The 27697-nt window shown below is 40.0% G+C and overlaps 1 protein-coding gene across 12 annotated transcripts in view; it reads left to right on the top strand.

Moving 5' to 3' along the window:
- The first annotated feature begins 5546 nt into the window (after window positions 1–5546).
- LOC120806603 (formin-binding protein 1) overlaps window positions 5547–27697 on the top strand; it is a 57096-nt gene continuing 34945 nt past the window's right edge. For 11 of the 12 annotated variants that reach the window (XM_040157927.1, XM_040157936.1, XM_040157934.1 and 8 more), the window contains exons 1-2: window positions 22609–22652; window positions 23541–23656. In XM_040157927.1, coding sequence (XP_040013861.1) covers window positions 22611–22652; window positions 23541–23656 — 158 coding nt within the window. In that variant the 5' untranslated portion in view covers window positions 22609–22610. Of the gene's footprint in view, window positions 5851–22608; window positions 22653–23540; window positions 23657–27697 lie in introns of those variants that run through there. The other variant, XM_040157930.1, reaches the window with a different exon arrangement.

Genomic DNA, 27697 nt, shown 5'->3' with positions numbered 1-27697 from the left:
GAGACGCCGCTCATCTGTTGCTAAATGGCATCATGAGGTGGAGTCAAGTCGTCATCGGTTGTATTTTTTTTTCTATTTCCGGTTACTGGACCACTGTATCTGATGTCACCAACTACAGACTAACAATTCAGTTTATTTTGCAGCCCGTATGCCATTAAAATTAAATTAGTGAAGCGGCGCTAATTTGCTTCATCTTGTCAAAGCATTTATTTGTCAAAGCAGTAGTTTTTATCCACAATAGGAGCTCTTGCATGACACCTGATGTAGGTTTTTGCCCGGCCAAACATCCAAATTTTTGACAGCTATAATAAACCCACGTGGATTCACTCTCTCCAAACGGTTATCCAGACCAGTTTGACAGCAGATTACATGAATAATTGGATTAGCTGTGATAATCCAATCCTTGGCTGTAATCTGACACTGCCCAGCAGCCTTGACTGTGTTTCAGCCATGTCGAACAGCTCTACTTGACATGATTTGGAAGATTAGGATCAATGACAATCAGTCATTAATCCTGTTTTAACATCCCGTGCAGTTACCCTAATTATTGGCAGACTCTAAAACCTGGCACCAGTCTACTCATACGGAGGACGTAAAGAGAATGTCTGAATGTCTGAGAAGCAAAAGATGGCATTCACTACAAGTGTGTGTAACGGAGAAGGAAGAAACCTCATACTCAAAACAGATTTTTCCAGATTGCTCTTAGTAATGCCCTATCAAAATCCTTTAGAAGTTTCTTGGTTGGTTCGTCTACATTGGCGGGAATTCAGAAAGGTGGACAATACTTTGTACACATCTGGGATCACAGTAATGACAATGGTAGAAAACATAAGGTTTTTCTTAAGGACTTAAAACAAAGCCGCTGCTGCATACTCTACTTTAGCACCACCATTCTACTAATACAATGGGATGTTACATGTATATGTGAGCACAGTGTGGCATACGGTATACACAATATGTCAGTAATACACACAATTGGTAACACTGTCATACTGGCCCACGTGAACCTGTGGGACAGGTTATTAGGAATGATCAAGTGGTTGGTTACATCAAATTGACATTATACTTTATGGTGTCTGCATGTCATCTGCCAAGTTTAAGGGGAGATTTTAACATGTATGGTTGCGGGTGGGGGTATATTTAGTCCTTCTGGCATTGTAAACTGGCAGCGTCGGCGACACGATGACGTTTGTTTAATACACTGGTGGTTGAAATGTAATCCCAGATGCTACGGGATGATAAAATCTGTGTTCTTTTAAAACTAAGACGATTTACCTGGGTTCACATTTCAGACATGCAATGACCTTCCTACAGAAGTCAACACTGTATGTCCACAGCTCTGAGTGAGTCAAACCACCAACCTTTAATCAGGAAAGGGACAACAAGTTGGAAAAGTTTGCCTTTGAACAGGTATGGCGTGATGGCGCTCAAGGTGGGGTTTAAGTCAACAAATTGAAGTCGTGGGTGTTCTAAATATTCTAGCACAACTGCAGTCCACCCACGGGCTCAGTATTTATTGGTGTGGCGCTTCCATCTGTTTTGTTGAATAATTTCCAAGATGGATTCTCAAAATGAGATGGTAAAGCTGCGGCTCTGCAGCTTTGCCCAGGAGAACAACATTGTTTTAACAAATTATTTTGTTCACATCAGCTGCAGCGGGAACCCGTTCATAGGATTTTGACATGAATACTACTGTGTGTCCACGCCCAATTATGCAGGTACACAGTATAACACCTTTTTCTCTGAAGACCTCCTGTAATGTTCACTTTGTAACTCAAGTGTCATGACAGGATGTGAAACATCGAAAAAGGAAGAAACTTGATACACAGATACACTGAGTTAGAACAACCAGCAGGGGCCGGCGAGTTTGTTGCTGGGGATCAATGTGTCAATGCATTTACTATGAGTTTATGTGAATTTTAGAGGTTTAAAAAATGACATCCACCTGGTGATGTAGCAACAAAAAATGAGCTTGTCCAGATGAATTTAAACAAACAGAGCTGACTAACTAATAGAAAATATTATCCAAGTTGCCATTTCTGTTTCTCTTCCCTTTCTCTCACCACGACTACAATCTCCTGTCACACTGTTTCACTTCTGCTTGTTTAGCAGAAAACTGCTACCAGCAAAAAATGAAAGTTTGCTGGAAAAACAAGCCGTTCGGTGAAAGTGTCCTGAGAAATGAAGGAGATATATCAGAGGTGGCTGTTATCGCTACATTGGTATTGTCAGCGATACTCATTACATCAGCATTTCTGCACAAAGAGCTATAAAGCCTTCACCTCTCACGACTCTTTATCAGATAGCTCTGCATACACATTAACATGTAAATGTGCAGTTTACCTGGTAAAACTGAAATCCCCTTTCATTACAGCCGCATGCCCATTAAACTACTAGGTTTCCTGACAACGCTGTGTACTAAATGGTGATTCATCTCTACCTGACAGTCAAAAGGTGTTCAATAGGAGGATCAGAATGAGGCTGCAGGGCTATATGCTTGTTTCAATTTGCAGAACTCATTGGGTTTTTTTTTTTTTTTGTGCTTTGCCCTGTAGATCAAATATTTTCTTGCAAGGCCTTTGAGGAAATAAGATACCTGAATTAAGGCAGTTGTAACAGGCACATCTCTGCAACAGAAAGCTGCCTCAACTAAGGCCCCAAGAAGCAAGCCAGGTGAAACCGAGGGTGCGCCGCTTGCTGGGAAACCGGCGGTCTAACTGCTAGGGGAAGGGTCCAGCTCTTGTGCGATAGACTGAAAGGTCAGGGTGACATTCAGGCAGGCGCTCTGTTGGCTCCGGGAAGCACACTGGGCATCTGTGCCATGAACTGTTCAACCTAAACATCACACTGAAACAAATGTGGAGAACCTTGGGCCAAAGAACGATGTTGACTTTGGAGTGGTTTTATCAGACAACCGGGTGAATATAGAGGCTAGCCTGTCACCATCTGGTGGTCCTTTGGACCAGAAGAAAAGCCAAGACTGATGATCTCGTCTTGGAATTCGCGAGCAGGTGGTAAAAGCTGTTGGTTTGATGTAAAGTATCTCATGTGGCTGCACAAGTCACTGATCCTCCTACACTGAGAGGAGTTACTTAAAGTTTTTTTTTTTGGTAATGCCTCTTTCGGTTCTTAATTTATTGCTTATCATCTCAAAATCCTTGATTTCAGTAGTTTGTGATTTTTTGTGTATGCAAACTGGTGTTTGACACTGACACTGAAGGTCCTTGGGCACCCCCTGTTGGTGAAACAACATTTTATTTCAAATGATGTGATGTAATGTACATTTTGCAGTTACTTTCCTCTCAAAGGCACATTCCATTACCCAAATGTAAACAAACAAACAAAAAAAAAGTTGGTTAAATAGTTAAATAAGTTAACTGTCCTCCGGCATCACCAGACTAAACACCGCAGCAAGGTAGTTCATAAAGGATAAAGAGGTTCAATGGAATCCAAAACTTGTGACATATGTGTAGATCAGCTACAGTATAGGCCAAGCTGCAAGTCTCTAACCAATTTTATTTTGATGCCGTACTGGTTGGAAACAAGATGCTGCCTGAAACGATGTTTAAAACATCTAAAAAGCTATAGTTCACTTTGGGAAGTGGTCAGCAGGAATGTTGAGTCAACACGATTTGTTGTAAGTCAGCTAAGACGTGCCAAAACCTTTAAATGATCCCTTAAGACATGTTTGAGTAAGGCAGGTCTAAGCACAAACCCGTGAAGCAATTGCACACATATCTTGAATGGTTTGGTCCTACTGAGTAATTTCAAAAGAGCAGCCCGCTTTGAACTTCATTTTTATAATATTCAACTAAAAAAAGCGCATTGGTTTATTCCATCTAGTTTTCGTAGCGACAGTTTAACTAGGGGATACTTCTGGACGCTGGCGTGTTTTTGGCTACCAACTGATGATTCTTTCTCACCAAGCAGACATTTTCACTTATCACAGCAGGAAAAAAACGCAGGTGTTAGTAATGAAGTCAGCGGGGGCTCCATTTCCTTTAGGTGTCTAAGTGAGTCCCAGGGACCTGGATCTGGCCCACCTGAAAAGAATAACAACATAACTAACATTGATTATTATATTTGTTTTGGACGAGAAAAGATATTTGCTCTGACAAAGGTCGGTAAAAGCACATGACACATGCACCATCGCTACTTATTATAGGTTAGTCTGGTGTGGACATCCTGATCCTATTATTATTATTATTATCATTATCTTTGGCAAGTCTGCACTGAAATGCAATGGTCTCTGCACTTCTTTCATCTGCACTTAGCTCCACCAGTGGCGTCTGTCTGTTTTGTAAATGTTTAACCACTAGATGGTAGTGGTGTTGTACCAGTACTGGCCAGTGCATTGACAATGAATTGGAATTCATAATTTATTAACATAAAACTTGAAGATTATGTAATGATTCACATAATTCATCACACTAATCACGACGGCGATGATAACTGCTGCTACGGTTTCATGTCTGGATGACATGCTGGTGGTATAAATACAGCATATTGAGGTATTTGACTTGATGGGCCTTTGTCACTGCAGGCGCTTTGACTTAGTTGGTGTCACCAGTAACATTAATGATGGCTCAACTCTGTTCAAGTCATGACAGTCTGGCAGTGAGCCAGCATGCACAGTACCATTAATTTTTTATCATTTACACCTGTGCTTTTCCTACCCTGAGAAGCCAAAATGCCTTTTTTGGCTACATAAGTATATGTGCATTGGACATGCATTGCAGTGCCTAAGGCCTCTGTAGATATAGAAAATGTATGTCCCAGTCATAATAACAACTGAGTGCAGTTAGAAGATACAGGAACCCCTCGCATCTGCCAAGTGTTAATCAGATGGAGCAACTGTAAGAAGGCAGAGATAAAAAAAAAAAAAAACTAAACTAAAAAAGATGTAAATGTACTGAATAGTTGCATTTTTGGGTTGAAATCTGGGGATGACGGGTGTCTCAAATTTATCCACAGCTCATATCCCGTCATAATTATCTGAACAAGGCAGCCAGTGGTTGTTATGATGCCGATCAGCCACCAGCTCAGATACCTTCTGATTCTCGGCACGTCGAAGTTTCTAAACTCGGCACCTTCAACGTAACATCCTGTGCGCAACGGTGGAAGCTTGCGGCCGCCGTGCGGTAAGTATGAAGTAAATCTAGGGAGTTGTCGGCGCCATGGGTGATTACAAAGACAGAGAGAGAGAGAGAGAGAGAGAGCGAGAAACGGAGAAAGTGGGATTGGTTGACCAGAGGTTAGTATCAAACCCCCCGGGGCTGCTCAGTGAAACATCTGCCTTGAGTGTTGACCTTTTCAAACCACCCACCACCGCCCTCGTGTTCCTCCAGCACTAAAGTCACATTTCAAAACGCACAAGCGGATAGTGAGTGAGCGGAGATATTGATAGAGTCTTTTATCGGACAAAAACCCAGCAGGGACACCCATCCACCCATCCATCCACCCACTTACCTTTTTTTTTTTTTTTTTTTTTTTAAACTTGTGCCTGTGCACGCGCAGTAGCAGCTGTCATCGGGTTGAGGCGGGTGCCCGAGCGCTGCATGTAGCGAGGCTACCCCGTCTGAAGATTATGCTGCTTCGGCTCCTGGCCATCTTGTGACAGACAGGATGAGACTCTGAAAGAAAAAAAAAAAATTACGAGCAAAGGAGCGTTTTTATTTTTTATTTTTATTTTTTTTCATTTTTCACCACCGTACGGCCGCTGACGGGCGAACACGACGAAAGGCACATATCCCGTCTGCCGCTGTGTGTTAACTGAAAACACCCCATACGAGTTGTGGATTACTCCGAGGACATCGCACTGAAACCATGAGCTGGGGGTCAGAGCTATGGGTGAGTCTCGGTGCACTTGTAACGTTGTCGTTATTTAGCCCGTCAGGACATAACGGTTCTCACATTAAATAAAACATGCGTGAGACGAGGCGCAGTGGCCCCATTTTTTTTCTGCTGCCGCTAAAACGACGTTTTGTATGCGCCGCTGTGTGGATGTTCACCCCCGCTGATGTTAGCCAACAGGGGGCTAATTTGTGGCCGTTAATCGCCGAAGCTTGTGTATTTCTGCTCTCATGTCGGCAACGGTGATTTGCGTTTTTATTTCCCCCCTCGATATCAGTGTAACACGGTGTTGTTAGCAAGGAGGGCTGCGAGCGAAAGTCCGCGGCTAGCTCAACATCCATTTTAGTTTACACTGGAGCGTTTCAAACCACGCTCTGCACACACACCCCCTCACTATATAACATAGCTGCTTCTGCGGTGCCAAGCTGTCGAGGCTGTATGTTCATCTTGCGGTGACACTTGTCTTCCGCGACCGTCTGATAACCGTGTAAAAAGCTGGTACGTATCACAGCCTGTATCATCACCTACAATGGAGGAAGTAGATGAGGAGGCTAAGTTCTGTCATTTATCTGCACTCGGAAGGGTGTTGAGGCAAATCTGTTTAATTACGAGCAGTGTTTAAAAAGTAGCTGGTTAACTCACTGGTTATTGAACTTTTCAGTAAAATTTAAATAACTCTATAAATAGCCTGCTAATTTTATTTCAGATACACAGAAGCCTATTAATCATCACCATGAGAAATACGAGACATGGTTTACTGACAAAAATATTGTACAATTTGTAAAATTTTATTCACAAACCCCCAAATCTGAGGCTGATAAACTTATTTGCATCTACAAACATAAACGTCTGATACGTTGGTTTTAGATTTGACCACAAATTGCATTTCATTTGACTGAGTAACCAGGACTCTTTTTTTTTTTTTTTTTTTAAATTTTATTCTCTATAAATGATATATAAGGTAACAGGTTTACCTTATATGTCTTATTATTGTTTGATTTAATTCATCAACCCAAACCTACCACTCTTTGTGAGCAACACTAGAAGACAAACTAGAAGCCCAGTGACCTTACTACAATAAATTCCTGTGCTATGATGTCAGTTTTTTTTTAATCCCACTTAAATTCACTTTAAAGGAGTGCTGAAGTTATTGCACACCAGTAGTAGCTCTTATCAAGCCAGCCACTGTATCAGTGGTATTTCCCAATATTCAGACCCATACTCGCACACTTAAGGTGGCGTGTTGTAAACTACAGCATGGCAATGATGAAGATTACAGGACTGTGTCAAACTATTTTTACGACTTGATAATAAGCAGTTGTGGTGAGTGGAATTCCTGCTGTCAGGGCTTTGTATTGATGGCTCACGTTATTTTGTTGGGGAAATGATCCACTGGGAAAGCAATCACTGTGCGTGTCCATGCGCCTACAAACAGCCTGGCAGAGGTGCTAGCTTGTTGTTGCAGGATTAAACTGCACGTTTTGAATGAATGGTGGTATATTTTGCAGTGTATGTGTATTTGTGTGTCAGTGCAAGCGTGCGTGAGTTTATGCTTGCAAGTTACCAAGTGGAGCTGGCATTTGAACCTGCAGGAAGGGTCAGGTTTTATTGACTTAAACCCATGTTGCACCCCTTTTACTGTACGTATGCAGCCTGCATCAACATTTCTTTTCCAGTAATCATTCAATTTAATGGATATCTTAATTTATTGAGCTTTGTTTTGATCAGTACGCCACTGATTCTTCACAACACCTGTACTTGCAGAATAGAGCACTTTTTCTCTCTGATAAAACTGCAGTCTAAAGTCAATATTATGAGTTAGATTTCTTTCCTCACAAAGCAGCAAAGGGGTCTGGAGGTAGTTGGAAAAAAAAAAGGAGGTGGAGGCATTTCCCTGAATTCTCCAGCACCTTACCTGGTCCAAAGTTCACAGAGAAAACCACTAGCATTCCACATTCTTTGTGTTTTCCCAGTGATGTCAGTGTAGTTTTACTTTACTACTGGAATGATTGACCAAGAAACACTGCTGTCAGGTAGTCATGCAAAGCGAGCATACCCTGAAGGTACTTTACAGGCTTTCATGTGTACCTTAAGTCTGGAAAACGTTTTCAAGTTTTTTAAACAGAGACTTAGCTTTTGCACAGAATAATGTATTACAACCAGATGCTCACTTTTTTTCCCCCTTAGTGGGCTGAATGGAGTCCAGACACTTGTTTCTTTAATCTTTGTCCCTGCTATAGGGCAGCAGACTGAGCTTTTCAGCAACACTCTACAGGTGGCTGTTGCCACTGGAGAATGCGCACAGCTTATTTTCTTATTCTCCCAAACCAGATCAAACAGCAAAACACACAGTAACACCAGCACTGTAGCAGCGTCCACACTTTCATGCAGAGCAAGACCAGGATGTCATGGGTTAGGTTTGCAAGTACCTCTAGCGGGTATTAGTTGGGTTATAACTAATGATTATTTTCATTGGCAAATTAATCTGCCAGTTATGTTCTCGATAAATCGATTTGGTCTATGAAATGTCAAAAATAGTGAATAAAATGCTCATCGTATTTATCCAGAGTCCAAGGCGATGTCTTTAAATGCATGTTTTGACCAGTTAACAATCCAAAACCCAAAGATATGTAGATAAGCAGCAAATCCTCACATTTGAGGAGCTGAAATCAAAAAATGTTTGGCAGTTAACCGATTATCATAATGATTGCTGAATAATTTTTTACGGATCAATTATCTGATTAATCAGCTAATCATTGCTGCAAAATCCTATATTAGCCTAATTTGTCAAAGTAAAATTCAGATCAACAGTAGCTATTCTGGATTCCGCTTATGTTAATTTTAAGGGCAAGAGCCAGTACTTTGGACGTCAGTTTAATTTTTGCAGTGTTTATGATCAATGTCTTTTACTTAGCAAAAAACTGAGATGCTGCAACATGACAGATAAAGGATGAGGCAACACACATTTAATCAGGCTCATCATTTTGTTCCTTGCTGTGAACAGGAAAGTAAAGGATATTTCAGTAAGTTGAAGTCACAGTTGAGCAGGATTTCCCACAAACATGACTGCTGTAGTGAGATAGTGTAAACAGGCCATGCAGTGATATTCTTCCTCACTACTGTTTCAAGAAGTTAATAACATGGAACTAAAATTTTCTTACAATAGAGGATGATAGTGTTGAGTTTGAGCTGAACTGAATCAAATTAAATTGATCAAGTAGCTTACTTGATTGGATATTGTGAATGTGGGGCAGGTTGTGGCTGGAAAAGAGTGTTCACATTCAGACAAACTAATGGGGTAAATAGATTGAGTGTGGTGGACCTCCATTGTTTAGGCTTTGTGAGTCACCATAGTAAAGCGCCAGAGTCAGTTGAAAGACTCAAAAATGTCGAATGGCTTTGGTGCAACATCACAGCATTAATTTTACTGTTCTCAAACACTCTGGGAATACTTGCCGAAATGAAAATTATGACCATCACTGTCCTGTCCTTGTAACATTACCAACGAGGCACCAGCAGAAGGTTCACAAAGATTCATTACATTTTGCTGAGTACTGAACTGTACTGGACAACGGCGGAGTTTTGAGTCAGAGTCTTAGGGAAATGCCAGTTGTTTTCTTTTTGTGCAAGCAGAGAATGAAGTAAATGAGTCACCATCACATGAATGCACAGTAAGGACCCCAAACCCCCTCAGAAAGATGCATTATGCACAGACGCAACCAGGAAGAGGGAAGTCAAATGTGGTGAAACATGTGACTGTTTCTCAGTGGAACAGAGTTCAGAAAAAAAATGAAATTATAAATGGCTATAACTTACTATAGCGGCAATAACCATTCTAAATTAAGATAAAGTACATATGCTTGAAGTTTTGAAGAAAGTCTGAAGAAAGAGAGGCTGCAACATCTATAGGTATTTTCTTTTTGGGGTTCAGATGTCAGAGCTAGAACTAGCACTCTAAGCAGCAGAGGTGCCACTAACGAGGCCAAACGTGTCCTGTGAAGGAATATCAAACAAACAGGTAGTTTTACCAAACACACAACATTGTCAGACTAGATATCAGCAGTACGTGGTAGATAAAAATGAAAAAAAGAGAGGTTAAATGTAGTTATCTGGCTTATGTTAAACAAGGTGACCACTAAATTTTTCCGTTATGACACACCTTGAATGTTTCACTTCTCCGGTGTGGTTAATTTGGGAACTGGATATTAATTACGTTTCACTATTATACACGGGAGTTCACTAACTCCTCATAGGCTGTAGGCTGTAAAAGTGTTTACTTCTGTTACACAGTTTCTTGATGAGGCAACATGGACAAGGTTGAAACTCTTCTCAAAGAGCAGCAGCTTAAGGTGAGTTGAAGTGCATAGGGCTTATCAGAATTGGCCCCATGGGTGGTCCCTGAATAAACCCACATGGACAGTTACATAGTTCAAATGGTGTGTTACTTTGTTTATTCAGTGTCAGCCGAGGCGTGGATATCTGCTGTTGTCATACCATCGGGGATAGCTTAAGAGACAAATTCTCTAGTTTGTCCAGGCTTTTTAATTGTAGTCACATGCCTATCGGTTGCTCATCGCCCCTAATGTAATTGAGAGGGGAAAGTGGTGTTGTCTGGAGAGGCATTTTAAATGTTGCTTGTTTTCTCTCATGTCATTAAGTGGTGCTCCAGACTTTGCCAGAGGGGCACAGACAGAAAAGTTCAATCAAAACCTTATGGTCTTGTTTGTGTGGATTTCAGTCATGCATTCACAGCAGTCAGATATCAGGGCTGATCTCCTGGTAGTGTTTTGAGCTTGAAACAACCTGGTGTTAGACTGAGATTTCCCTCTTTTTTTTTTTTTTTAATCTGCTGTTGTATCTCATCTTGACTCAGCCTCCCCCAGGGTCAAGCCTCATCCAATGCTGCTCACTTGACGTTCAGGCCACTTCCAGAGCTGAAACCTGAGTTAGTTTGTTTCATTCTGTCAGTGTGTTGAAGTCAGGGGGGTGAGAGACTGAAACCTTTAGCAGACTACGACAGACATCCCTGCAACCCCCACATTGAATCTTATACTCACCACCACCCACCTGCTGACTAAGTGAAACCACCCCAAGCCCATTTTCTCTTCACCTCTTTCTTTGAGCCCCTGTGACGGTAAAGTAGAGATGAATGGATCCACATTTGATCTGAAGGCCCCAGAATGCACCCTGGGGAGAGCAAAGAGCAAAAGGAAAGGATAAAGAGAGGGGGTAGGTGATGGGCTATTCAAACAGAGTAGGTCCGCATTGATAAATGTAAGATATGCAGATGAATTACTATAAAGAGGCATTTCTGTTTTATTTTGTTAATCAGCAACTATTTTGATTTTTTTTTTTTTTAATCAGTTTTATACACCAAACGATTAATATATTAGGATATTCGGTCCTAGGCGTTTTCTGACCCTAAGTGTAGTCCTTCCGCTTCCTCAAAACTGAATAGGGGCGGTCAGCTATTTTGTCATCTTGTCCATGAAGAGATGACTCAATCCTTCCCACCACAGATTGCTGCAGCCTCTAATTTTTAGTCATTGCCTCCTCTGTTATTTGTAAACTCAGCCTCTAATCACTGCTGCGACTGCTGGGGCCTCAGCCACATGAGCTCTGACATATTGTCACCTAAGCCTTACAGCCTTCCATGTTCTCCTAATTGCTGCTGTACTGTACTACATACTGTTCTTATCATTTGTTCTTCCGGCTGTGACAGCATTGACTGTCCCTCAGGAGAGTAATGGAGTAGCACTAGCTCAGAGATTGACATGTAACTGCAGTGTTGGCTGTTTTATGGCTATTCATGGTGAGGGGTCTTTTTTTTAATGCAGCCTCCTATGAAACTACTCATGCTTAATGTGTCCCTCATTGTAGGCAAGAATGTGTAGCTTATAAATAAGTAGTAATGATAGCATGTACATAGCATGACAGACGTACTTAGCCACTGAAAAGCAAAGTCTCACTTGATGAAAAACAAAAAAATTTACTAATGAAATGTGTTTTAATAGTTTATTTTGTAAAAGGGAAATTGCACTTTAGGGCTCAGTGTTCTCATATGGAAATGAAAGCAACAAGAAAAACTGTATTTCCTGCTTTGAAACAAGCTGAAATCTACATTTAGAAAATAACAAATGAGCAGGAAGAATCCCAGTGTGCTTGAGAAAATGATAAAAGGTGTGTTAGGGCTGAATGCAAAGGGAATTTTTATTTTCTTTTATTTGTGCAGATATTTCCTTTGAAGTGTTTTGCCGTTCTCTATTTATTTGCCCCAAAGAGCAAATGGATGTGACGGCACAGATGTTTGCTGCAGTTATCTAGCAAACATATCCACTGCAATGGTGTGTGCTAAAGTGCCAAAGATGCTAGTGTAACATTAATTGGCCTGTTACTTCAATTCTCCATCTGTCCTCTTTTGTGACCATGAAGTGAGAGGATGTTTCTGAGGCCAAGAAACAGTGGGATTTGCTGCCTTTGTGACAATAGTGGTCTGTCCTTTTGCTTCCTGAAAAGGACAGCAGATGTGGTCGATAGACATGGCCGGTACCATGTGACGCATCTTAGCAGTTGCTTTACGGAAGCTTAATGTGAAATGACTCAAAGAAAATAATGAAAACTAGCTTGTGCAGCCATGTAGTTACCACACATTTGTCTCCCACTGCATGAAAATATTCTGACTGCCAAAGATGGGTCCAGCACTTACTCCAGCCCACTCATGCCTGCCTTTACATTTTCTCATTTGCTGTGTTTTTGTTTTATTCTCTCTGTTTTCATCATGCTGACTCACTAGCTTGGCCCTCTCCCTCTGGCTCTCTGAGACAGATGTTAATGGATACTTGGTATGAACTTGGTATCGGTTGTTCAGTGTTTCTCTGCTTAGTTTTTTCCTCTTATAGTGGAAGAATTAGCCTCATATTTTTGTAATTATTGAGAGGCTGTGTTAGCATAAGGATGCCTCCTGGCAAAATCATTGTGTTTGTAGGATGCTGTATCAGAAGTCTTTTTTCCTCTAGCTTCAATATCTAGCTTGATTTAGGAGTTATTTTAGTAGAGCAATATGTGGGGAATGTTGACAATTATCAATGTGCATGATGCCAGACAGAGAGGGTGTAGGTCACAGATTTTATTAGAAAATTGTTTTACCAGTAAATGGCACTTGAAATGATATGCATCCCTTCCTCCAGTGAGGCTACATTCAATAACAAACACAGCCTTCCTCGCAAACGTAGTAAGTTTGCATGTCGCCACTGAATTGATGCTACCCCTCAGTATACTGTGTATTATCACAGAAAACGCTGGCTGCCACTCTCACGCATACAAGTGCGTCAGACACACTGAGAGATCTGAGTCTTTCAAGATGAGTAACCTTCCTGTTGTGTCAGCCCAACTTTTTAAGAAGTGTCCTCTTCACTCTTATCCTGAGATGAGGCATGCCAGGGTAGAGTGAAAGTGCTTCCACACAATTGAGAGAAGCTGCCTGAAAAACTGTTAGTGCTGCCAACATAAAAAGTGTTTGTGCTACCACACAAGCTAGCTCAGTTGCAATTGAATGTTATAACGTGCACATTGCTAGCACCCCTCTTTCTAGCGCACACACACGTACACAGGGCTTGCCAGCGATCAAACGGAATGATCGATTCAGTTAGTAATCTAGGTTATTAAAATGTTTTAAATCACAGTTTCAGTGCATGGGGAAGGGTCCAACTGCCAAGAAGTGGGCAGTGAGGGGGTGGGGTTATGCGATTTATTTATTTATTTATTTTTAAGTTCGATGACCATTGGTTATCCGGTTTCTACGTCGAAACTGGACAACCAAATTCTTACTGGCTTGTATTTTCACAGCTTTTATTTTACACCTCTGAGTTTATAATAAACACAGAACACAATTGAATAGCAACCCGGCTCACAGGCAATACTAGCCATACTTGCCTACGTGACCTTTATCTTGTCTTATGAAACCTTTCTGCAGTATCTAAGCTAAATAGCAAGAATAGAAGCCCTGCATGACACTGACAGAAAAAGCATCAGACAGATCTATTTATGAACTGAAACTGTAAGCAAGACATACTCGGTGTAAGTGTAGAACACATAAAATACAAATATGTTTAGTCTCTCATTTACTACCATCGTGTTTGTCAACAGACTTAATTATAAGATAGTGCTGTTTGTATGGGGTTTTTTTTTTTTTTTTTTTTCCAAATTCCACAAGATCCAAGACAGCTGTGATTACATTTAAAAACTGACATCTATTGGCAAGGAAGTATAGTAATCATAAAGGTACCAAAAGGTACCATTTTGACCAACTGCAAAGGAACATGTACTTATGTTCTTTAGTGGAAAATGTGCACATGAGACATGTCATGGCAGCACATAGCATGAGTGCCTTGGCATTGAGATTCACCTGAACCATATATAGCATCTACACTATTAGTGGGCAGCTGAGCAGGGGAGTCATTTAGAGTAACACTTAAGTCAGGGTTAACTCACCACTTTTGCCCCTTAACACATATCATGCCATGTGTTAATCTAATCATAATATATTTACCGATAGTATATTTATATAAATATTTTTTTAATTGATGGATTCATTTCTGCATCAAAATCCCACTTGCTTTAACTGCCCATTTCCACATAATGTTATCAAGCTTATGGGCTAAGAGACGGCCTATCTGAGGCAAATCTAGATTGCTTCCTATTTGTTCATTGAATGAATCAGGTATGGCATTCAGTTGAAGCCAATAGCTTGTTATGTTGCAGCAGTTTAGTATACAAAGTGTCATTGCATTTCTCCCTATTATTGAGTTTATTCTGAAGTTCAAAGTTTTCCTCAATTCCAGGGGAAAGTGTTATATAAGAATTAAAGAGCTTTAGCCTTCAAAAAGAACAAAAACAGCTCAACAGGAACAATGGCTAATGTGTGTTTGCTGGCCTAGCAGGATTAGTCCAAAGAACACCCTATTGGATGGTGAAGGTAGTTTCAAGGGAGGTGTAGTAATCAGATTAATAACATCGTCATTTAATCAAGTTCTGTGCTGGGTACAATATTTCTGCTGTTCCTACTCATTACAGTTTCTGTTCTGCCTGGATTCTGTGTGCTTCGAATGAAGAATATGTTTTTGGATTAGGCATTACCAGGACATAGGATGTGTTCGGATCCAGTCTTTGCATTACTGTATGTAGGATTTGTTAACTGTTAACTGTTAACTGTTAATGCTGTTCTGCTTGACCAGGATTTGTTATTCCACCATATGATATCCCTCTGAGATGGATTAATTTCATTCGGGGCTCCTTTTTTCCACTTTGAAAAGCATGACCATGTTGCGCAGAAGAAGCGAGTTTTTTGTTTTCCTGGACAGTGTTTGTTCTGTGAAATCAGAAAAGGAAGAGCAAAAGGAGGAAAGCCAGCTGAGCCCTTATGAAGAGTATCTGCAGATGCTACTGCAGATGAAAATGACCAGTGCTGTAAGTCAGCAGAGAAGTAAAATCCTTCTTGCAGTTATTCTTTCCATTGGAACATACAGTGTCATTAGTCAAGCAAGAGCAACAAAGGCTGTGTGCCAGTCATACAGCGTCTGCATTATGTACCTATTGTACAGTATGACAAGAAAAGAGTTTCCGCTTTGTAGAATTAAGAACTGGTTACACGCCAGCTTATTTATTTTACAAGGGGCCGAGCCTAAAAAAATGCTGCGATAAAAGTTTCTTTTTGATGTCCATGAATGAGTTGACCACCCTTCCAGTTATTATGACTCGCAAAGTGAGAGGCAGCAATTTCCTGCTGCTTAACCGCCGTAGGAAGGTTTGAGATACTGAACTGACTGCTCATACATGATACTGCTCACAGCCCTTAAGTGACACGGACAAAGGTAGAATGATTAAATAGTAACTGGGACCATGTACAGGCAGGCGCAGGGAAGAAACATTTCATGATCGCGGAAGCATGATACACCTGTGCATACACCAACGCACATTCTTAAATTTCAGACAGGCAGAGCATTGTTTCTATAAATATCTACATGACATGCAAACAAGAACTCTTACTCATAAGGTTACATGAAACAGCTGTTCATATTCTGCAGAAAAATTGTGTGTCTGTACGTCTGAATATGGTATTTGCCTGTGGACATGTGTGCTTTGTTCTTTCAGAAGAATATTTTGCATATGACCTAATGTGACTGATCCTGAATAGTGATATTGAAAATCTCTTTGCAAATGTCCGCTCAGTTATTAGTGATTGACCCATATTTAACAAAGTGGAGGCGTCCACTCCTTAATTAGCTTATGAAAAATAAATAATTCAAACTTAAAAAAAAAAAAATCACATGCATCAAATTTGATTTATTTGTTGTATGAGCCATGAAGAAGTAATTTGTTTCCATTCATTGGTTAACTCCTCGTTTCGGGTGAGTGGACAAGGGGTCCACTAAGTCTTTCTCAACCTTTTAATAACCCAAAGTGAAATAGCTGAGTGCAGCTATTCAGTGGTCCAGCAAATGATCATCAATCTGTGTTTATGTGTGTGCACGTGCGTTTTTGTGTTTGAGTCTAGTGTCTCTTTTTTCCGGGACCCGTCTCTGACACAGGGGTAACACCGGGCTATGGCGGCATTGTTCCGCCCTGCTTTCTCGGACAAAGCCCGGTGTGTGTCCGAGAGAGGGTTTGGCATCTCCCCCAAATATTTGTTCTTGCTGCTTGACGCCCACCGTCGCGAGATACAGTGAAGAGTTGCATTGACCAACTCATGGACGACAGCAGATTTCAGTTGTTCTGCTGAACACAGAGCTTCTCTGAGTCATTTTTCTGGTTTGTTCTGTCCGCTGTGGTCATTAAGCTGTATGTAGAGCTTTGTATAATCGCTAAAAGAACAACCCCAGAACATTAGACATTTATTTGTCAAGGCAGAGCTAGTTTTGCTTGAACAATTGGGCTATTTATTAGTATCTGAATTGGCAGGACACTCACAGCCTAATGAACAGTTTTGGATGAATGCAGTTTCTTTGTCGCCTTTCTCATTCTCACTGCAGTTTGGGGTTTGTCAGCTAACTAGATGCCTTAAAATAACTCATTCATGTTTACCGTAAAAATTCTAATAGAAGAATATAAAAACCACCCTGACAGACTGTTCTCCCAGACTAAAGAGAAAAGATCAGACTAAATAGGCGTAGACTTGGGTGTGACACTGAGTAATTTCAGCATAGTTTATGACACACCACTTTTTCTTTTATCTCAAACAATTAATGGTATTGACTCCAGGTCAGTGCATGTTCTGCATGGGGTTTCTGTCCACTCAAACGACGTGCAGGTCAGTAGGAAAGAAGTGAGATCTTCTACTGAGCAGTTTGCCAGGGCTTAGATGTTTTCAGCAGAAGTCCATATCCCCCAACCTAGCCTACTGTCCTTGTTCGTTGCTCAACACATTGAACCATTAAAAAAAAAAGACAAAAGCTTCTATAGGCCTCTTGTCCCATTGTCCACCCTCAAGCACAACATCTGTCCCCTCAGCCTCTGTGGATTACCCCCTGTACCCCTTGCTCTGATGTGTCTGCATTTCTTTGTCTCAACAGGTTTCCGGTCAGGAGCTAGATTTCATATAGTCACTGCTAACGCAATCTGAAAGCTTGAAGCTAAGTTTGGAAAGTATGAAACTTAGTTGCAAAAGCTTGAAACAAAGTTTTGGAAGGTTAAAGACAAGGTTTTTCCATTTTTTTTCCTTGCAGAGATTAATTCATACTACTGCATCAGATTCTATAGTTGCAATAAAACTTTTTAAATTCTTACTTTAATTCTGATTTAAATGCTTATAGGTTAACAGTTGCTTTAATCTCATTAATGGATACATGAAAGTAAAGCCACAAATGCGATTTGCATTGCAGAAACTAATCACACACACTATGCACACATCAATGAAATCCTCTATAACATCCAACTGCAATAGGTACACTTTAACACCAACAATTAAAAACTGGTTGGGCTAAAATTACATAATGGTTCAGAGATACCAAAAATTTGTAAATATATACTGTTAACAAATTCAAATAAAAAACTGAGAAAAGAAAAGGTATCAAATGTCTGGTTACAAACTGGTGTTCTTTTTGTTAACTGGCAGGCAACTTTAAGGTGGGACAAATTTTATTTTCATACACTATGTATCTGTTAGATTTTTGCATGATGGCTAACACATCTGCATTTACATCATTTTATTATATTAGTCCGCCATTTCCTCTTCCTGTTATCTTTTCATTCCCAGCCAATGAAACAGTCTTTTTTTTTTTTTTTTTTCCTCTTCTCCTGTATTTAAATGGTGTATTCATTTTTGCTGTGATCATCAGAGCAGAAAACCAACCTCTGCAGAGGTGGGAAGGCTGTAATAAAAACAAGAAGTGTCCCCAGGAGCATTGGGTCAGAGGTTTTAAAGCAGCACAGTCCTGCTATCACCAACCTTTTTTTAAAGTCCTTCTGCTCACTTTTCTGATCCTTTGCATCAAGACACCTAACAGTGGATCTGTCTGTTTTTGAAGTTCTTGATCCATGATCTCATTATCTTGCCTTATTCTTCTTGAAAGGAGAGATGACCACGTCAAGTGGTTTTTATTTTGTGCTGTCTGAATTCATTCATCGTGAATCAGCGTGTTCTAAGGGTTTACAGGTACATTATTATGTGAAACCCATATGTATCTTGAAAATTTTGGTTGGGTCACAGAAGTGTTCTTCCTTGTGCTCAATTATTTGCAGACATTGTTTCTTTGAAGTTTCTTTCTTTGGAGAAAGGAGGAGAACGGAAAGCTGGATAACAATTTAACCACCTCAGATATGATAGTGAAGATTACACAAACTGTCAAGGGTACTTGTGTATCTAATAGCCCCCCATCATACTGGATAAACTATAAATAGAAAGAAAGTTATAAGCATTTAATTTCATATTATGATAAAAAATACGGTGCAGATTTCAGTCCTGGTTGACCAGCTTATCTTGTTCCATTAGTCCTTGCAAAAATTAAAAATGATGGCTGTCGAAACAATTATGAAAATGACCGTTGCCTTGTTTATTGACGAACAAGCATGATGTGCTCAAATTGTGGTGACAGATAAGCTGCCTGTCCTGTAGTTTCTTCACCATTAAAGCCACCGTGTGTCTCACGAGCTGAACTCTGCTAGTGTGAAGCAGTGGCAGTGGGACGTTCTGTTTGCATTAGCAGTAACTTAATAGAGCTCTGACAAGGTGCAAAGATAGTAAATCGGAAACAGTGAGGCTGTTAGATAAACTTTACATCTTTTTAAAGTATGATAAGTATAATTAAATAGGTTTTGATTTAATGAAAATCTTAAGGTTGAAACTGTGATTAGAAATTGATTTTTGTTCTTGTTTATGTTAATCTGTTGCCTTCTCATTGGCTTTCTTGTTGCCAATTTTCAGAATCTGTTCAGTATCAGAGAATCTGCTTAATTGAAAAGAAGCAGCAGGTCTGTTGTTTAGGTACAGGAAAACCATCGGTCAGCTCATTAACTGTAATTGGTGCTTGAGGATGAACGGGACATGGGATTAATATGAGACCATGTCTGTCTGCCCCTGGCTCACCTCTGCCTTATGCTTGTCCTTGTGTTTCTCCTCCGTCAGTGTTAAACAGAGAGAAAAGAGAAAACCCCAATGGGGTTTTCAGTGGGTCCTCAGTATGGCTGAGATCAAGAGATCTGATCTAGAATGGTAGCTAAATAATGTGCATTAGTTCGGATTAACTGGAGGTCCGACACATTAAACTGCACCATAATCCCCGTCACCAGTTGGGAAGGGTTGGAGGTCAGGAGACTGATCCTTAAACAAGAGTGTGTTTGTTTTTTTTACAGCACATGGACAACCTGCATATATTTAGTAACTGCTAAGTGTCTCCTTTGTTCTCAGTTGGAACCTGTTTCCCATTTCCTGGATACTAAAAAATATTTAGTTAAGCAGTTATATTTATTTTTCGTCATCTACTACCACAATAGTACATACATTGCAGTGATTTGGATTGTGTCCTGAAATAACAAGCAGAGTGGGGCTGGTTTGTCTCCTGAAGGGATCCCCCACTTATTCCCTCCTGCAGGAACAAGGTCAGGTGTCAGAGGCGGCAGATGACAGAATGGAAGTAAGTTGAGAGCAGGAGCAGGAGTTCTTCGTCTTTGCTAGAGGGTCATAGGAGGAGGTTTATCAAAAAAAATCATGTGCACGGTTGACTTTGAGTGTAGCTGCTCTTCAGCCAAATGTGACAGGATAACTGGCGCTGAATGATGTGCATGCAGTGCACAAGCTAATTTGATTAACTGGAGAGGGGAATCATTTTAAACAGTTGGTCAAATTTTTGTAATTAATCTTTTCCTACCAAAAATATTTTTACCAAAATAAGCAAGAGTGGTCACATCTACCCTTGGCATCCTGTTGCTCTAAAGTTTCCACTGGAGTGACAACAGAAAAAAGCAGGGAAATGGAATGAATGGAAAATGATTTTGTTTTTACCTCTGCCTTCAGTTTGGAAAAAAATCTGTTTATAGCCAAAAGTACAGCTAAAAAATGTTGAAGAGCTACATCACAGCATTTTAGTGAATTCACATTTCCTTTCTTCTAGAAGTTTTCTTCGTATTTAGACCTCTCTCATCATTATTTTCATCAGTTCATTCGAGAATTTGTGGTTTTTTTAGGGCTGCAATTTATTATATCCAGTATCCATTAGTCTGCCGATTATTTTCTTAATTAACAATCAATAGTTAACAAGGAACTTTTGCCATTTTTTTTCATAAAAAAAATAACTAACAAATATCAAAGTAGTTGCTAATTCCTTTTCTGTCAATTGACTAATTGTTTCATTTCAGAAGTTTGTATTTTTTTGTCAGTCTCTTTCACTCTACATGCCCATGTGCTTTGCTTTAGCTTTTTTACTTACAGATGTGTGTTACTGGATCTGCTCTCTGTGATCAGAGAAATGTATAAAACGTATGGGGAAAGATTTTTTTACGAGCCGGAGTGGCACAGAGACTACAAGAGTGTATGCCTATGTCTGACACAGTTGCACATAAAGTGTTGTTTTCTTTCACAGTTCCCTGACTCCGATTCATAATTTATTAATCCGTTCTCTTGTTGCTGGGGAATATCTTTGTTGATGAATTTTCCGTTTTACTCGAGCGACTGCCTCTTCTGTCCTATCTGATAACAGCAAAGATTCGTAAGCTCAGAGTGACTCATCATGTTTTTATTTTAAATATATTTTATTAGATTTAAAATATGGTACAGTGAGGTGGGCTACAGAGTTTGAGGCCCCAGCAGCATAGGCTAGCCCCCTTCTAAATTTAATCCCCTCCCATGTAATCCTGCCTCTTCTGTCATTTCTACTCCTTTCAAGCCCCCTCCCTCTGTTTTTCCGCTCTCTCTCTCTGTCTCTCTCTCTCTCTCACTATCCTCCTCTCCTATCCCACTTATTCCACCTTACGCCTGATGGAGCATTAAGTCTGAATGCTGTGGGCAGCCCTGGTCTCAGATTCGTGTGTGTGTGTGTGTGTGTGTATGTGAGTGAGCCAGTGCTGCATCGGTTCCTCCTCTGTTCTCTGGGATTCTTGCTCCTTCCACACATTCAGGAATTACTTGCTACAACTGTGCAGTTTCTTTGTTATATTCTGGGAGTGGGGTCAGCAGACATTGTTCCCAGCCCAGGCACGTTCGCACGCTCTTGTTTTGGATACCTGGGAAATGGTCCTGTGGATGCCTTCTCTAACTTAACCTCAGCCTATTTTGTTGTGCTTCTTTGGAAAGGGGACGAGTTGGATGGACACTTACTAGATTTGGATATTTCAAAAGGGTACACATTCCACGCTGAGCCACATTGGATAAGATGGTGCCCCTGCAGAAAAGGGTAATCTGAGTTATGTGTGCAGAGGAGTGTGTGTCAGGGAGAGGAGTGTTTTATGTGCATGATGTGGCTGCAGTGGCGTGTGCTGATTGTTGTGCGTTTTCTTTCAAGAGTGGTTGCAGTCCATTGACAATGAGGTAAATGCAGTTTGATTACTTGAATTGGAACATGGGTCTGAGAGTGAGCATGCGCTTGGGCATGGGGGGGTGACTTATTGTGGAAACAAGAAAAGCAGGAGATAGGTGTCTGAGGGCAGAGAAACAGAGAAAAAAAACAAAGATGAGAAGTGACGAGGCTAAGATTTGCCTCTTTATTTCAGTAAAATGTCTGTTAATTGTTTGGTATTAGCTTGTCATTCTTCTGTTGAGTCGCTTGTTGATGATTGATTGCTCATTGAAACTGACTAACAATGCAGACTGGAACCCCCCCCCCATACTCAAAGCACTCTCTATTGTTTTCCTTGAGTACTTTAATTGGGAGTTGTTTAATTTGTGAATGCTGTTTCAGAGGTGTTCAAGAGATTTTATCACACTTCATATGACATAATGTGGCTTCAGTAAATCTAGAAAATATATACTTTAAAGCATTTTTAGTATGATATTATTTAAACAAAAAGAGAAGCCAGTTAAATATAAAATAACTCAAAGTGCTGCACTTGCGAAGGCTACAGTATTACTCTCAAACATCACCATCACCACAACCGCTTCCTGTGTCTTTGATACGTAAAAGATTTTAGTGCAGAAATGCGTAAAGCAACCGTATACTACAGTGCATGTTCTGTTCAGAGAAACAGTTGAGACTTTTTATGCCGACACTTAAAAAGCTCAGAGTGTCGTGCTAGAAGAACCATTAGCTAGAAGACTCAGGAAGACTCCAGACATGGTGGAGGAGAGGATGGGGGACTGTTGGAGCTACACCAAGGTTGTGTTTATTATTATTATTTTTTTTCCGTCTTGAAAAGGATACCAACACTGTCGTAAGAAGGTCTTTTAGAAGTAACCATATATTTGTTGGTAAATCTTAGTTGTGGTGCGTGTGTATGCGTCAGTGTTTGTTTGGTAATTGCTATCCCAGATGAAATGGTGTCTTCTCTGAACTGATGAATTTCAAGACATGACCTCAGCTAACTAGAGGCTCATTTTTTCCTCACAAGTCATGAGCAAATCATGAATAATGAGTTCAGCCTGAACAGCTGTATTTGGTTATCAGTAGTGATGGCTGTTGGTGCCTGTTTTTACTATGAACCACACTTTACCCTCTGTGGTAGACCTCACTTTAAAAAGATGTTAAGGTTGTCAAGAGAAAAATGACTTGTCACATCAGTAGCTTACAATGATTGCACCTCTAGAGAACAGTGTCAGTCACACCATCTTTGGAGGTGCAGCCAAGAAAGTGGGTCAGATGTTTTTATCCCATCAGTGACTGAGAATAAACACACTGACCGACATATACATATAAGCCTGATTACTTCTAGTTGAGGGGAACCAGATAAACCATATTCCCACAACAAATGAGACACAAAGCTGAAGTTGAATTTTCAGAGGCCTGTTTTTAAGAATCTAACTCAGTAATGCTCAAATTCCAAATGGATACTTGGTAGTATTTGATCTAAATTGGATTAAACTATGTGCAGCAGGTCAAACAACGTGTGTGTGTGTGTGTGTGTACGCAGACACACACACTATGCAATGTCCTCATCGAGTTGATTTAATCTGTTATCATGTCCTTTCTGTATTGTAAATGATGATAGATTGCTACCTCTTTTGTACTTGAATGATATAATCATTACGTTTTCTTTTTTTTATTCAGGATCAGTTTGACAACTTGGAGAAGCATACACAGTGGGGGATCGAATTTGTGGAGAAGTACACCAAATTTGTCAAGGAGAGATCGGAGATTGAAACCAACTATGCAAAACAAATTAGGTGAGTACTCAAGCTGACCTATGATTTATATTTGAGGTTGCAGTGCAGTAATTGGGATTACTGTTTTCCATCCAGACGGTTTAGATAAAGAAAACCCACTCTGCAGCAGGATTTGACCTTGAAAGAAGAGACTGGATCCTTACCAGCTCATTATGTAGTTGACCCTGACCTCTGACCTCCCTACGGAGGGGGAAACTGAAACAAGAATATGGGGCATAGTACATTAACAGTTACATTAATAATAAAAAATATCACATGTTCAAAGCAGCACTGTTGTTTCTCCGAAGCAGAATTGCTTTATTCAAGTATAGTTAGATAAACAAGCAGAAGAGGATGTCTTCCCCCCCATCCATCCTTTTTTTTCCTCTATAAAGAATCTCTCTTGTCTACCACTCTCGATCTCTCTGTCTACCTCTCTCGTGCATGCATGCTTGCTGTTGTTGTTGCTGGATTCCGCTTCAGGCAAGAGGAAGTCAGGTTGTGGGGGGATGGGGTGGAGCTTGTGTTTCCATAGAAACTAGTAGGCATCAGCATTATCAACCCCAGGTCTGACCCAGATTTTTTTTTTTTTTTTTTTTTTTTCCTCTCTTTCTCTTCCAACCACAAGTGTCAGCTCCGGCCCCTCCAGTTCTCTCCACACACACTCTGTTTTAGTGCCGTCACTGATTTTTAAGGGCAGTGATCGGAGCATGAGCGGTCGTGTATTGAGAGAATCCATCTTCTAAGGCCTCCTGCATCCAAACACAGTGGGAGATACAACCAAATCCACAATCCTCATCTTTAAAGAGGCCTGGCAATATGGCTAATGCTCTAAGTATTGACCTCAACCCCCCATTTCATAGCGACTAGCCAATACCAATCCAGCATTCACATAGCAACCCCCTGTCACAGATCCTCTACGGACCACACTACTCCTCTTTTTGAGAATTAAGTCAGCTTGAGATAATAGGACCAGCCATCTGTGTTTACATGCATGCATGACCCTCATACCCCTGCAACCGAGAACTTTTCACACTTAAAGACAGACACTTATCAAACAGAAATACATATTTTTTTGTAAAGATACTGTTTTATAATTGTGAATTATTTTGATGTCCCTTAATTTTGTTCTTTTTTTTTTTCTTTCTATATTTTGCTGAAACATCTGAATTAAGACAAACAATGTCCAACTTATTAAAGGCAAATGAGTGATGAACAAAAAGTATTCAAGTGCACTCATACCACTTAAAATTGCATTTGATCACTTCTGGATAATTTTTTTATGTTATCCAAAATACCTTTCTTTAAAAGCGAAATTAAAACAGTGTTTTTAACAAACATTGTGGACCAAGCACCTATGCCCTGACAGATTTGAACCTGCATTTGAACGCATACAGATATCCCATAATTCAATCTGTCTGCATCTGTCTACAGTATGTTTGACAAAAGGACAGGGATAGACACATCTTTCCATGACAGGTTGGCTTTTATTGAACTTCAGGCTCCACAGATGGTGCGGATGTTTTCAGTCACTGTGCTTACACAGAGGGCCCGCTGTCGAACTCGGCCTGTTATCTGTTAGACACACACACACACACACATCACACACACACACAGACATATGTCCACATCGGTGCACTTGTGAAAAGAGAGGCTAAAATGAGGAAATTAGGACATGCAGGCAGGGTAGCTTGAGTCATAAGGTTTTCCTGTGTTTTTCAACACACTAAACTTCTTTGTGTTCCTGCTCCTTGGCCGTACCGCAGGACTAATTATCCACTGTAATGAACTTAGCTCATGGAATCAGGTGTAATCTAACAGGCACGCTCAAACCAAGAGAAATGTAGGGCTGTTAGTTCTACAATATCTTTGATCTAGTCCTCTTTTCTCTCATCCATGCTGTTGGGGAGATTTTTCTTACTCTTCTTTCCTTCCCATTTAGTGATAGTAGACCTTTTCAAAGTGGGCATTTTGCCATGTCATAACAGGAAAAGCATAGGTGTAATTGAAATCAATAATGATGGCTGCATTCTATATATTCTAACTGTGGAAGTGCTCAGGCCATGGGGCTGGCTCACATGGAAAATTAATAGATTTGAGTAATTTTTCAAGTAAAAATGCCAAACATTTTGTGATTCCAGCTTATCTCTTGTAAGAATTTAATTTGCTTTTAATTCTCATATGTGAAAGTAAATTAAATATCTCTGGGTTTTGGAACATGGATTAGACAAAACAAAGAAATTTGAGGATTTCACACCGGGCTCTGAGAAGTCGGGGTTGTGAAAAGTTGTATTATTTTTTTTTTTCCCCCCACGCTTATCTGACATTTTATAGACCAAATGATTAATGGAGAACATATTTGTCAGATCGATTAAAAGGTCTGCATAACCGGTCCAGTTAGAGGAGAATAATTATTGATCAAAAGCAGCATGGTTCAGCATTTTTCATACAATTGCAAAGAAAGTTTTGTAAACTATATGAAATGCCTACATTCTTCACCAGTTGAAAGACATCTATGGCTATTACACTACTTTATAACATTTCTATCACCATACCAACCACACACTGCACTAATCCATGAATAATCCTCTTCCGTTGCATTGGTGTAAACATGCACATTGCTTCACTCTAGTCATTGCAGGGCAATGCATTAATGCCTCCTCCTCCTTCTCCCCCAAATTCCAGTCTGGCATAATCCATAACACAGTGGGAATAAAGTCCTGCTAACAAAAGAGACTGGGTGAGGGTGGAAAAAAAAAAAAGAGTCTGTGGTTATATCATCAACCAGTATATATAGGCATTTTCTTCCAGTTAGTTTCCAGTAAGTAATCTACCAGACAGAAAGAAAAAAAAAAAGAAAAAAAAAAAAAAAAAAAAAATATATATATATATATATATATAATATACACGCAGACGTAACCTGACACGCATACACAAATGCATACTTAGCAACGCTCTTTTAATCCCTTCATTCAGTGAAAGATGCTACCATAATTTTTACAACTCTGTCAAATATGTTTTTTAAGTTGAGCAGACTTATACAATCTGACAACTGACACCTGACTGTGAATGAATGAATGAGTGTGTGGGAACTAGGACTATAATTAGAGATGGGCTTAGAAGGACAGGGAGAGAGAGAGAGACAGATAAATCTGCCTAGCAACAGTGCAAACACCACCAGGGAGGAGAGGTGTGGGGGATCTGGGCAGAGAGAGCTGGATTGAGTGCAGACACACATGTATTAGTTTTTTTTTTTTGTTTTTTTTGTAACACATGCAATATTTATTCTAGCAGGAATTAAGCACGCCCTTTTACAACATGTACAAGCTAAGGCATTTAGATTCCATCAGTGGATAAAGTGCTATAATCTCATAACAAGGGCAACTAACCCTGACTGTTATCAGCCCTTTCAAAGTAATAAACGCTGACTTACAATAATCGTTTTGATGCTGATATGGAAAGTGGACAGGAGTAATGTATTTTAAAAGATGTACTGACAATTTTTGCAAAATTTCATGAGGTTTATGATAGAGATTGTCTCAACATAAATTTCTTAAAAGCATCGGACTGATTTTGCATTACATTAACACAATAGGACTGGAAAATTACGGTATGACTTACTATTAGTCACAGTTTTGGTATAGGCCTTGTTAAATTCAGATTTTCTGTGTCTGTTAAATAGTCAATGGCTTGTGTTGTTTGTGCTGTTCTGTTTTTAAAAAAAAAAATTTCTTTATCAGTTAATTAATTTTTTGCGTACGTACACCACGAGTTGTTCATTTTTAACTTGACATTTAATAGTTCACGATGTGCATCCAAATCCATCAGCATCGTGTTATTATTTTTTGCTGACAGAGTTCCATTTGGGTGGTGAGTGTGTCAAACTATCATGATGAAACAAATGTGACACAATGTACCGTAGCCTGTCAAACAACACAACAGTTGCTAGGTTGAGAGAAGGACATTGAAAGACTGGCGTAATCATAATAAAGGTTGTTATTTGACTCCTATTCCCAGCATTACCGCCTCACCTTCAGCGAGCACAGTGACAAATTTTCTTTC

This window comes from Xiphias gladius, chromosome 20, assembly GCF_016859285.1.
Source record: "Xiphias gladius isolate SHS-SW01 ecotype Sanya breed wild chromosome 20, ASM1685928v1, whole genome shotgun sequence".
NCBI lineage: Eukaryota > Metazoa > Chordata > Actinopteri > Istiophoriformes > Xiphiidae > Xiphias > Xiphias gladius.
Note: the sequence above shows the minus strand (reverse complement) of the source record. Positions and strands in the feature narration are given on the sequence as shown.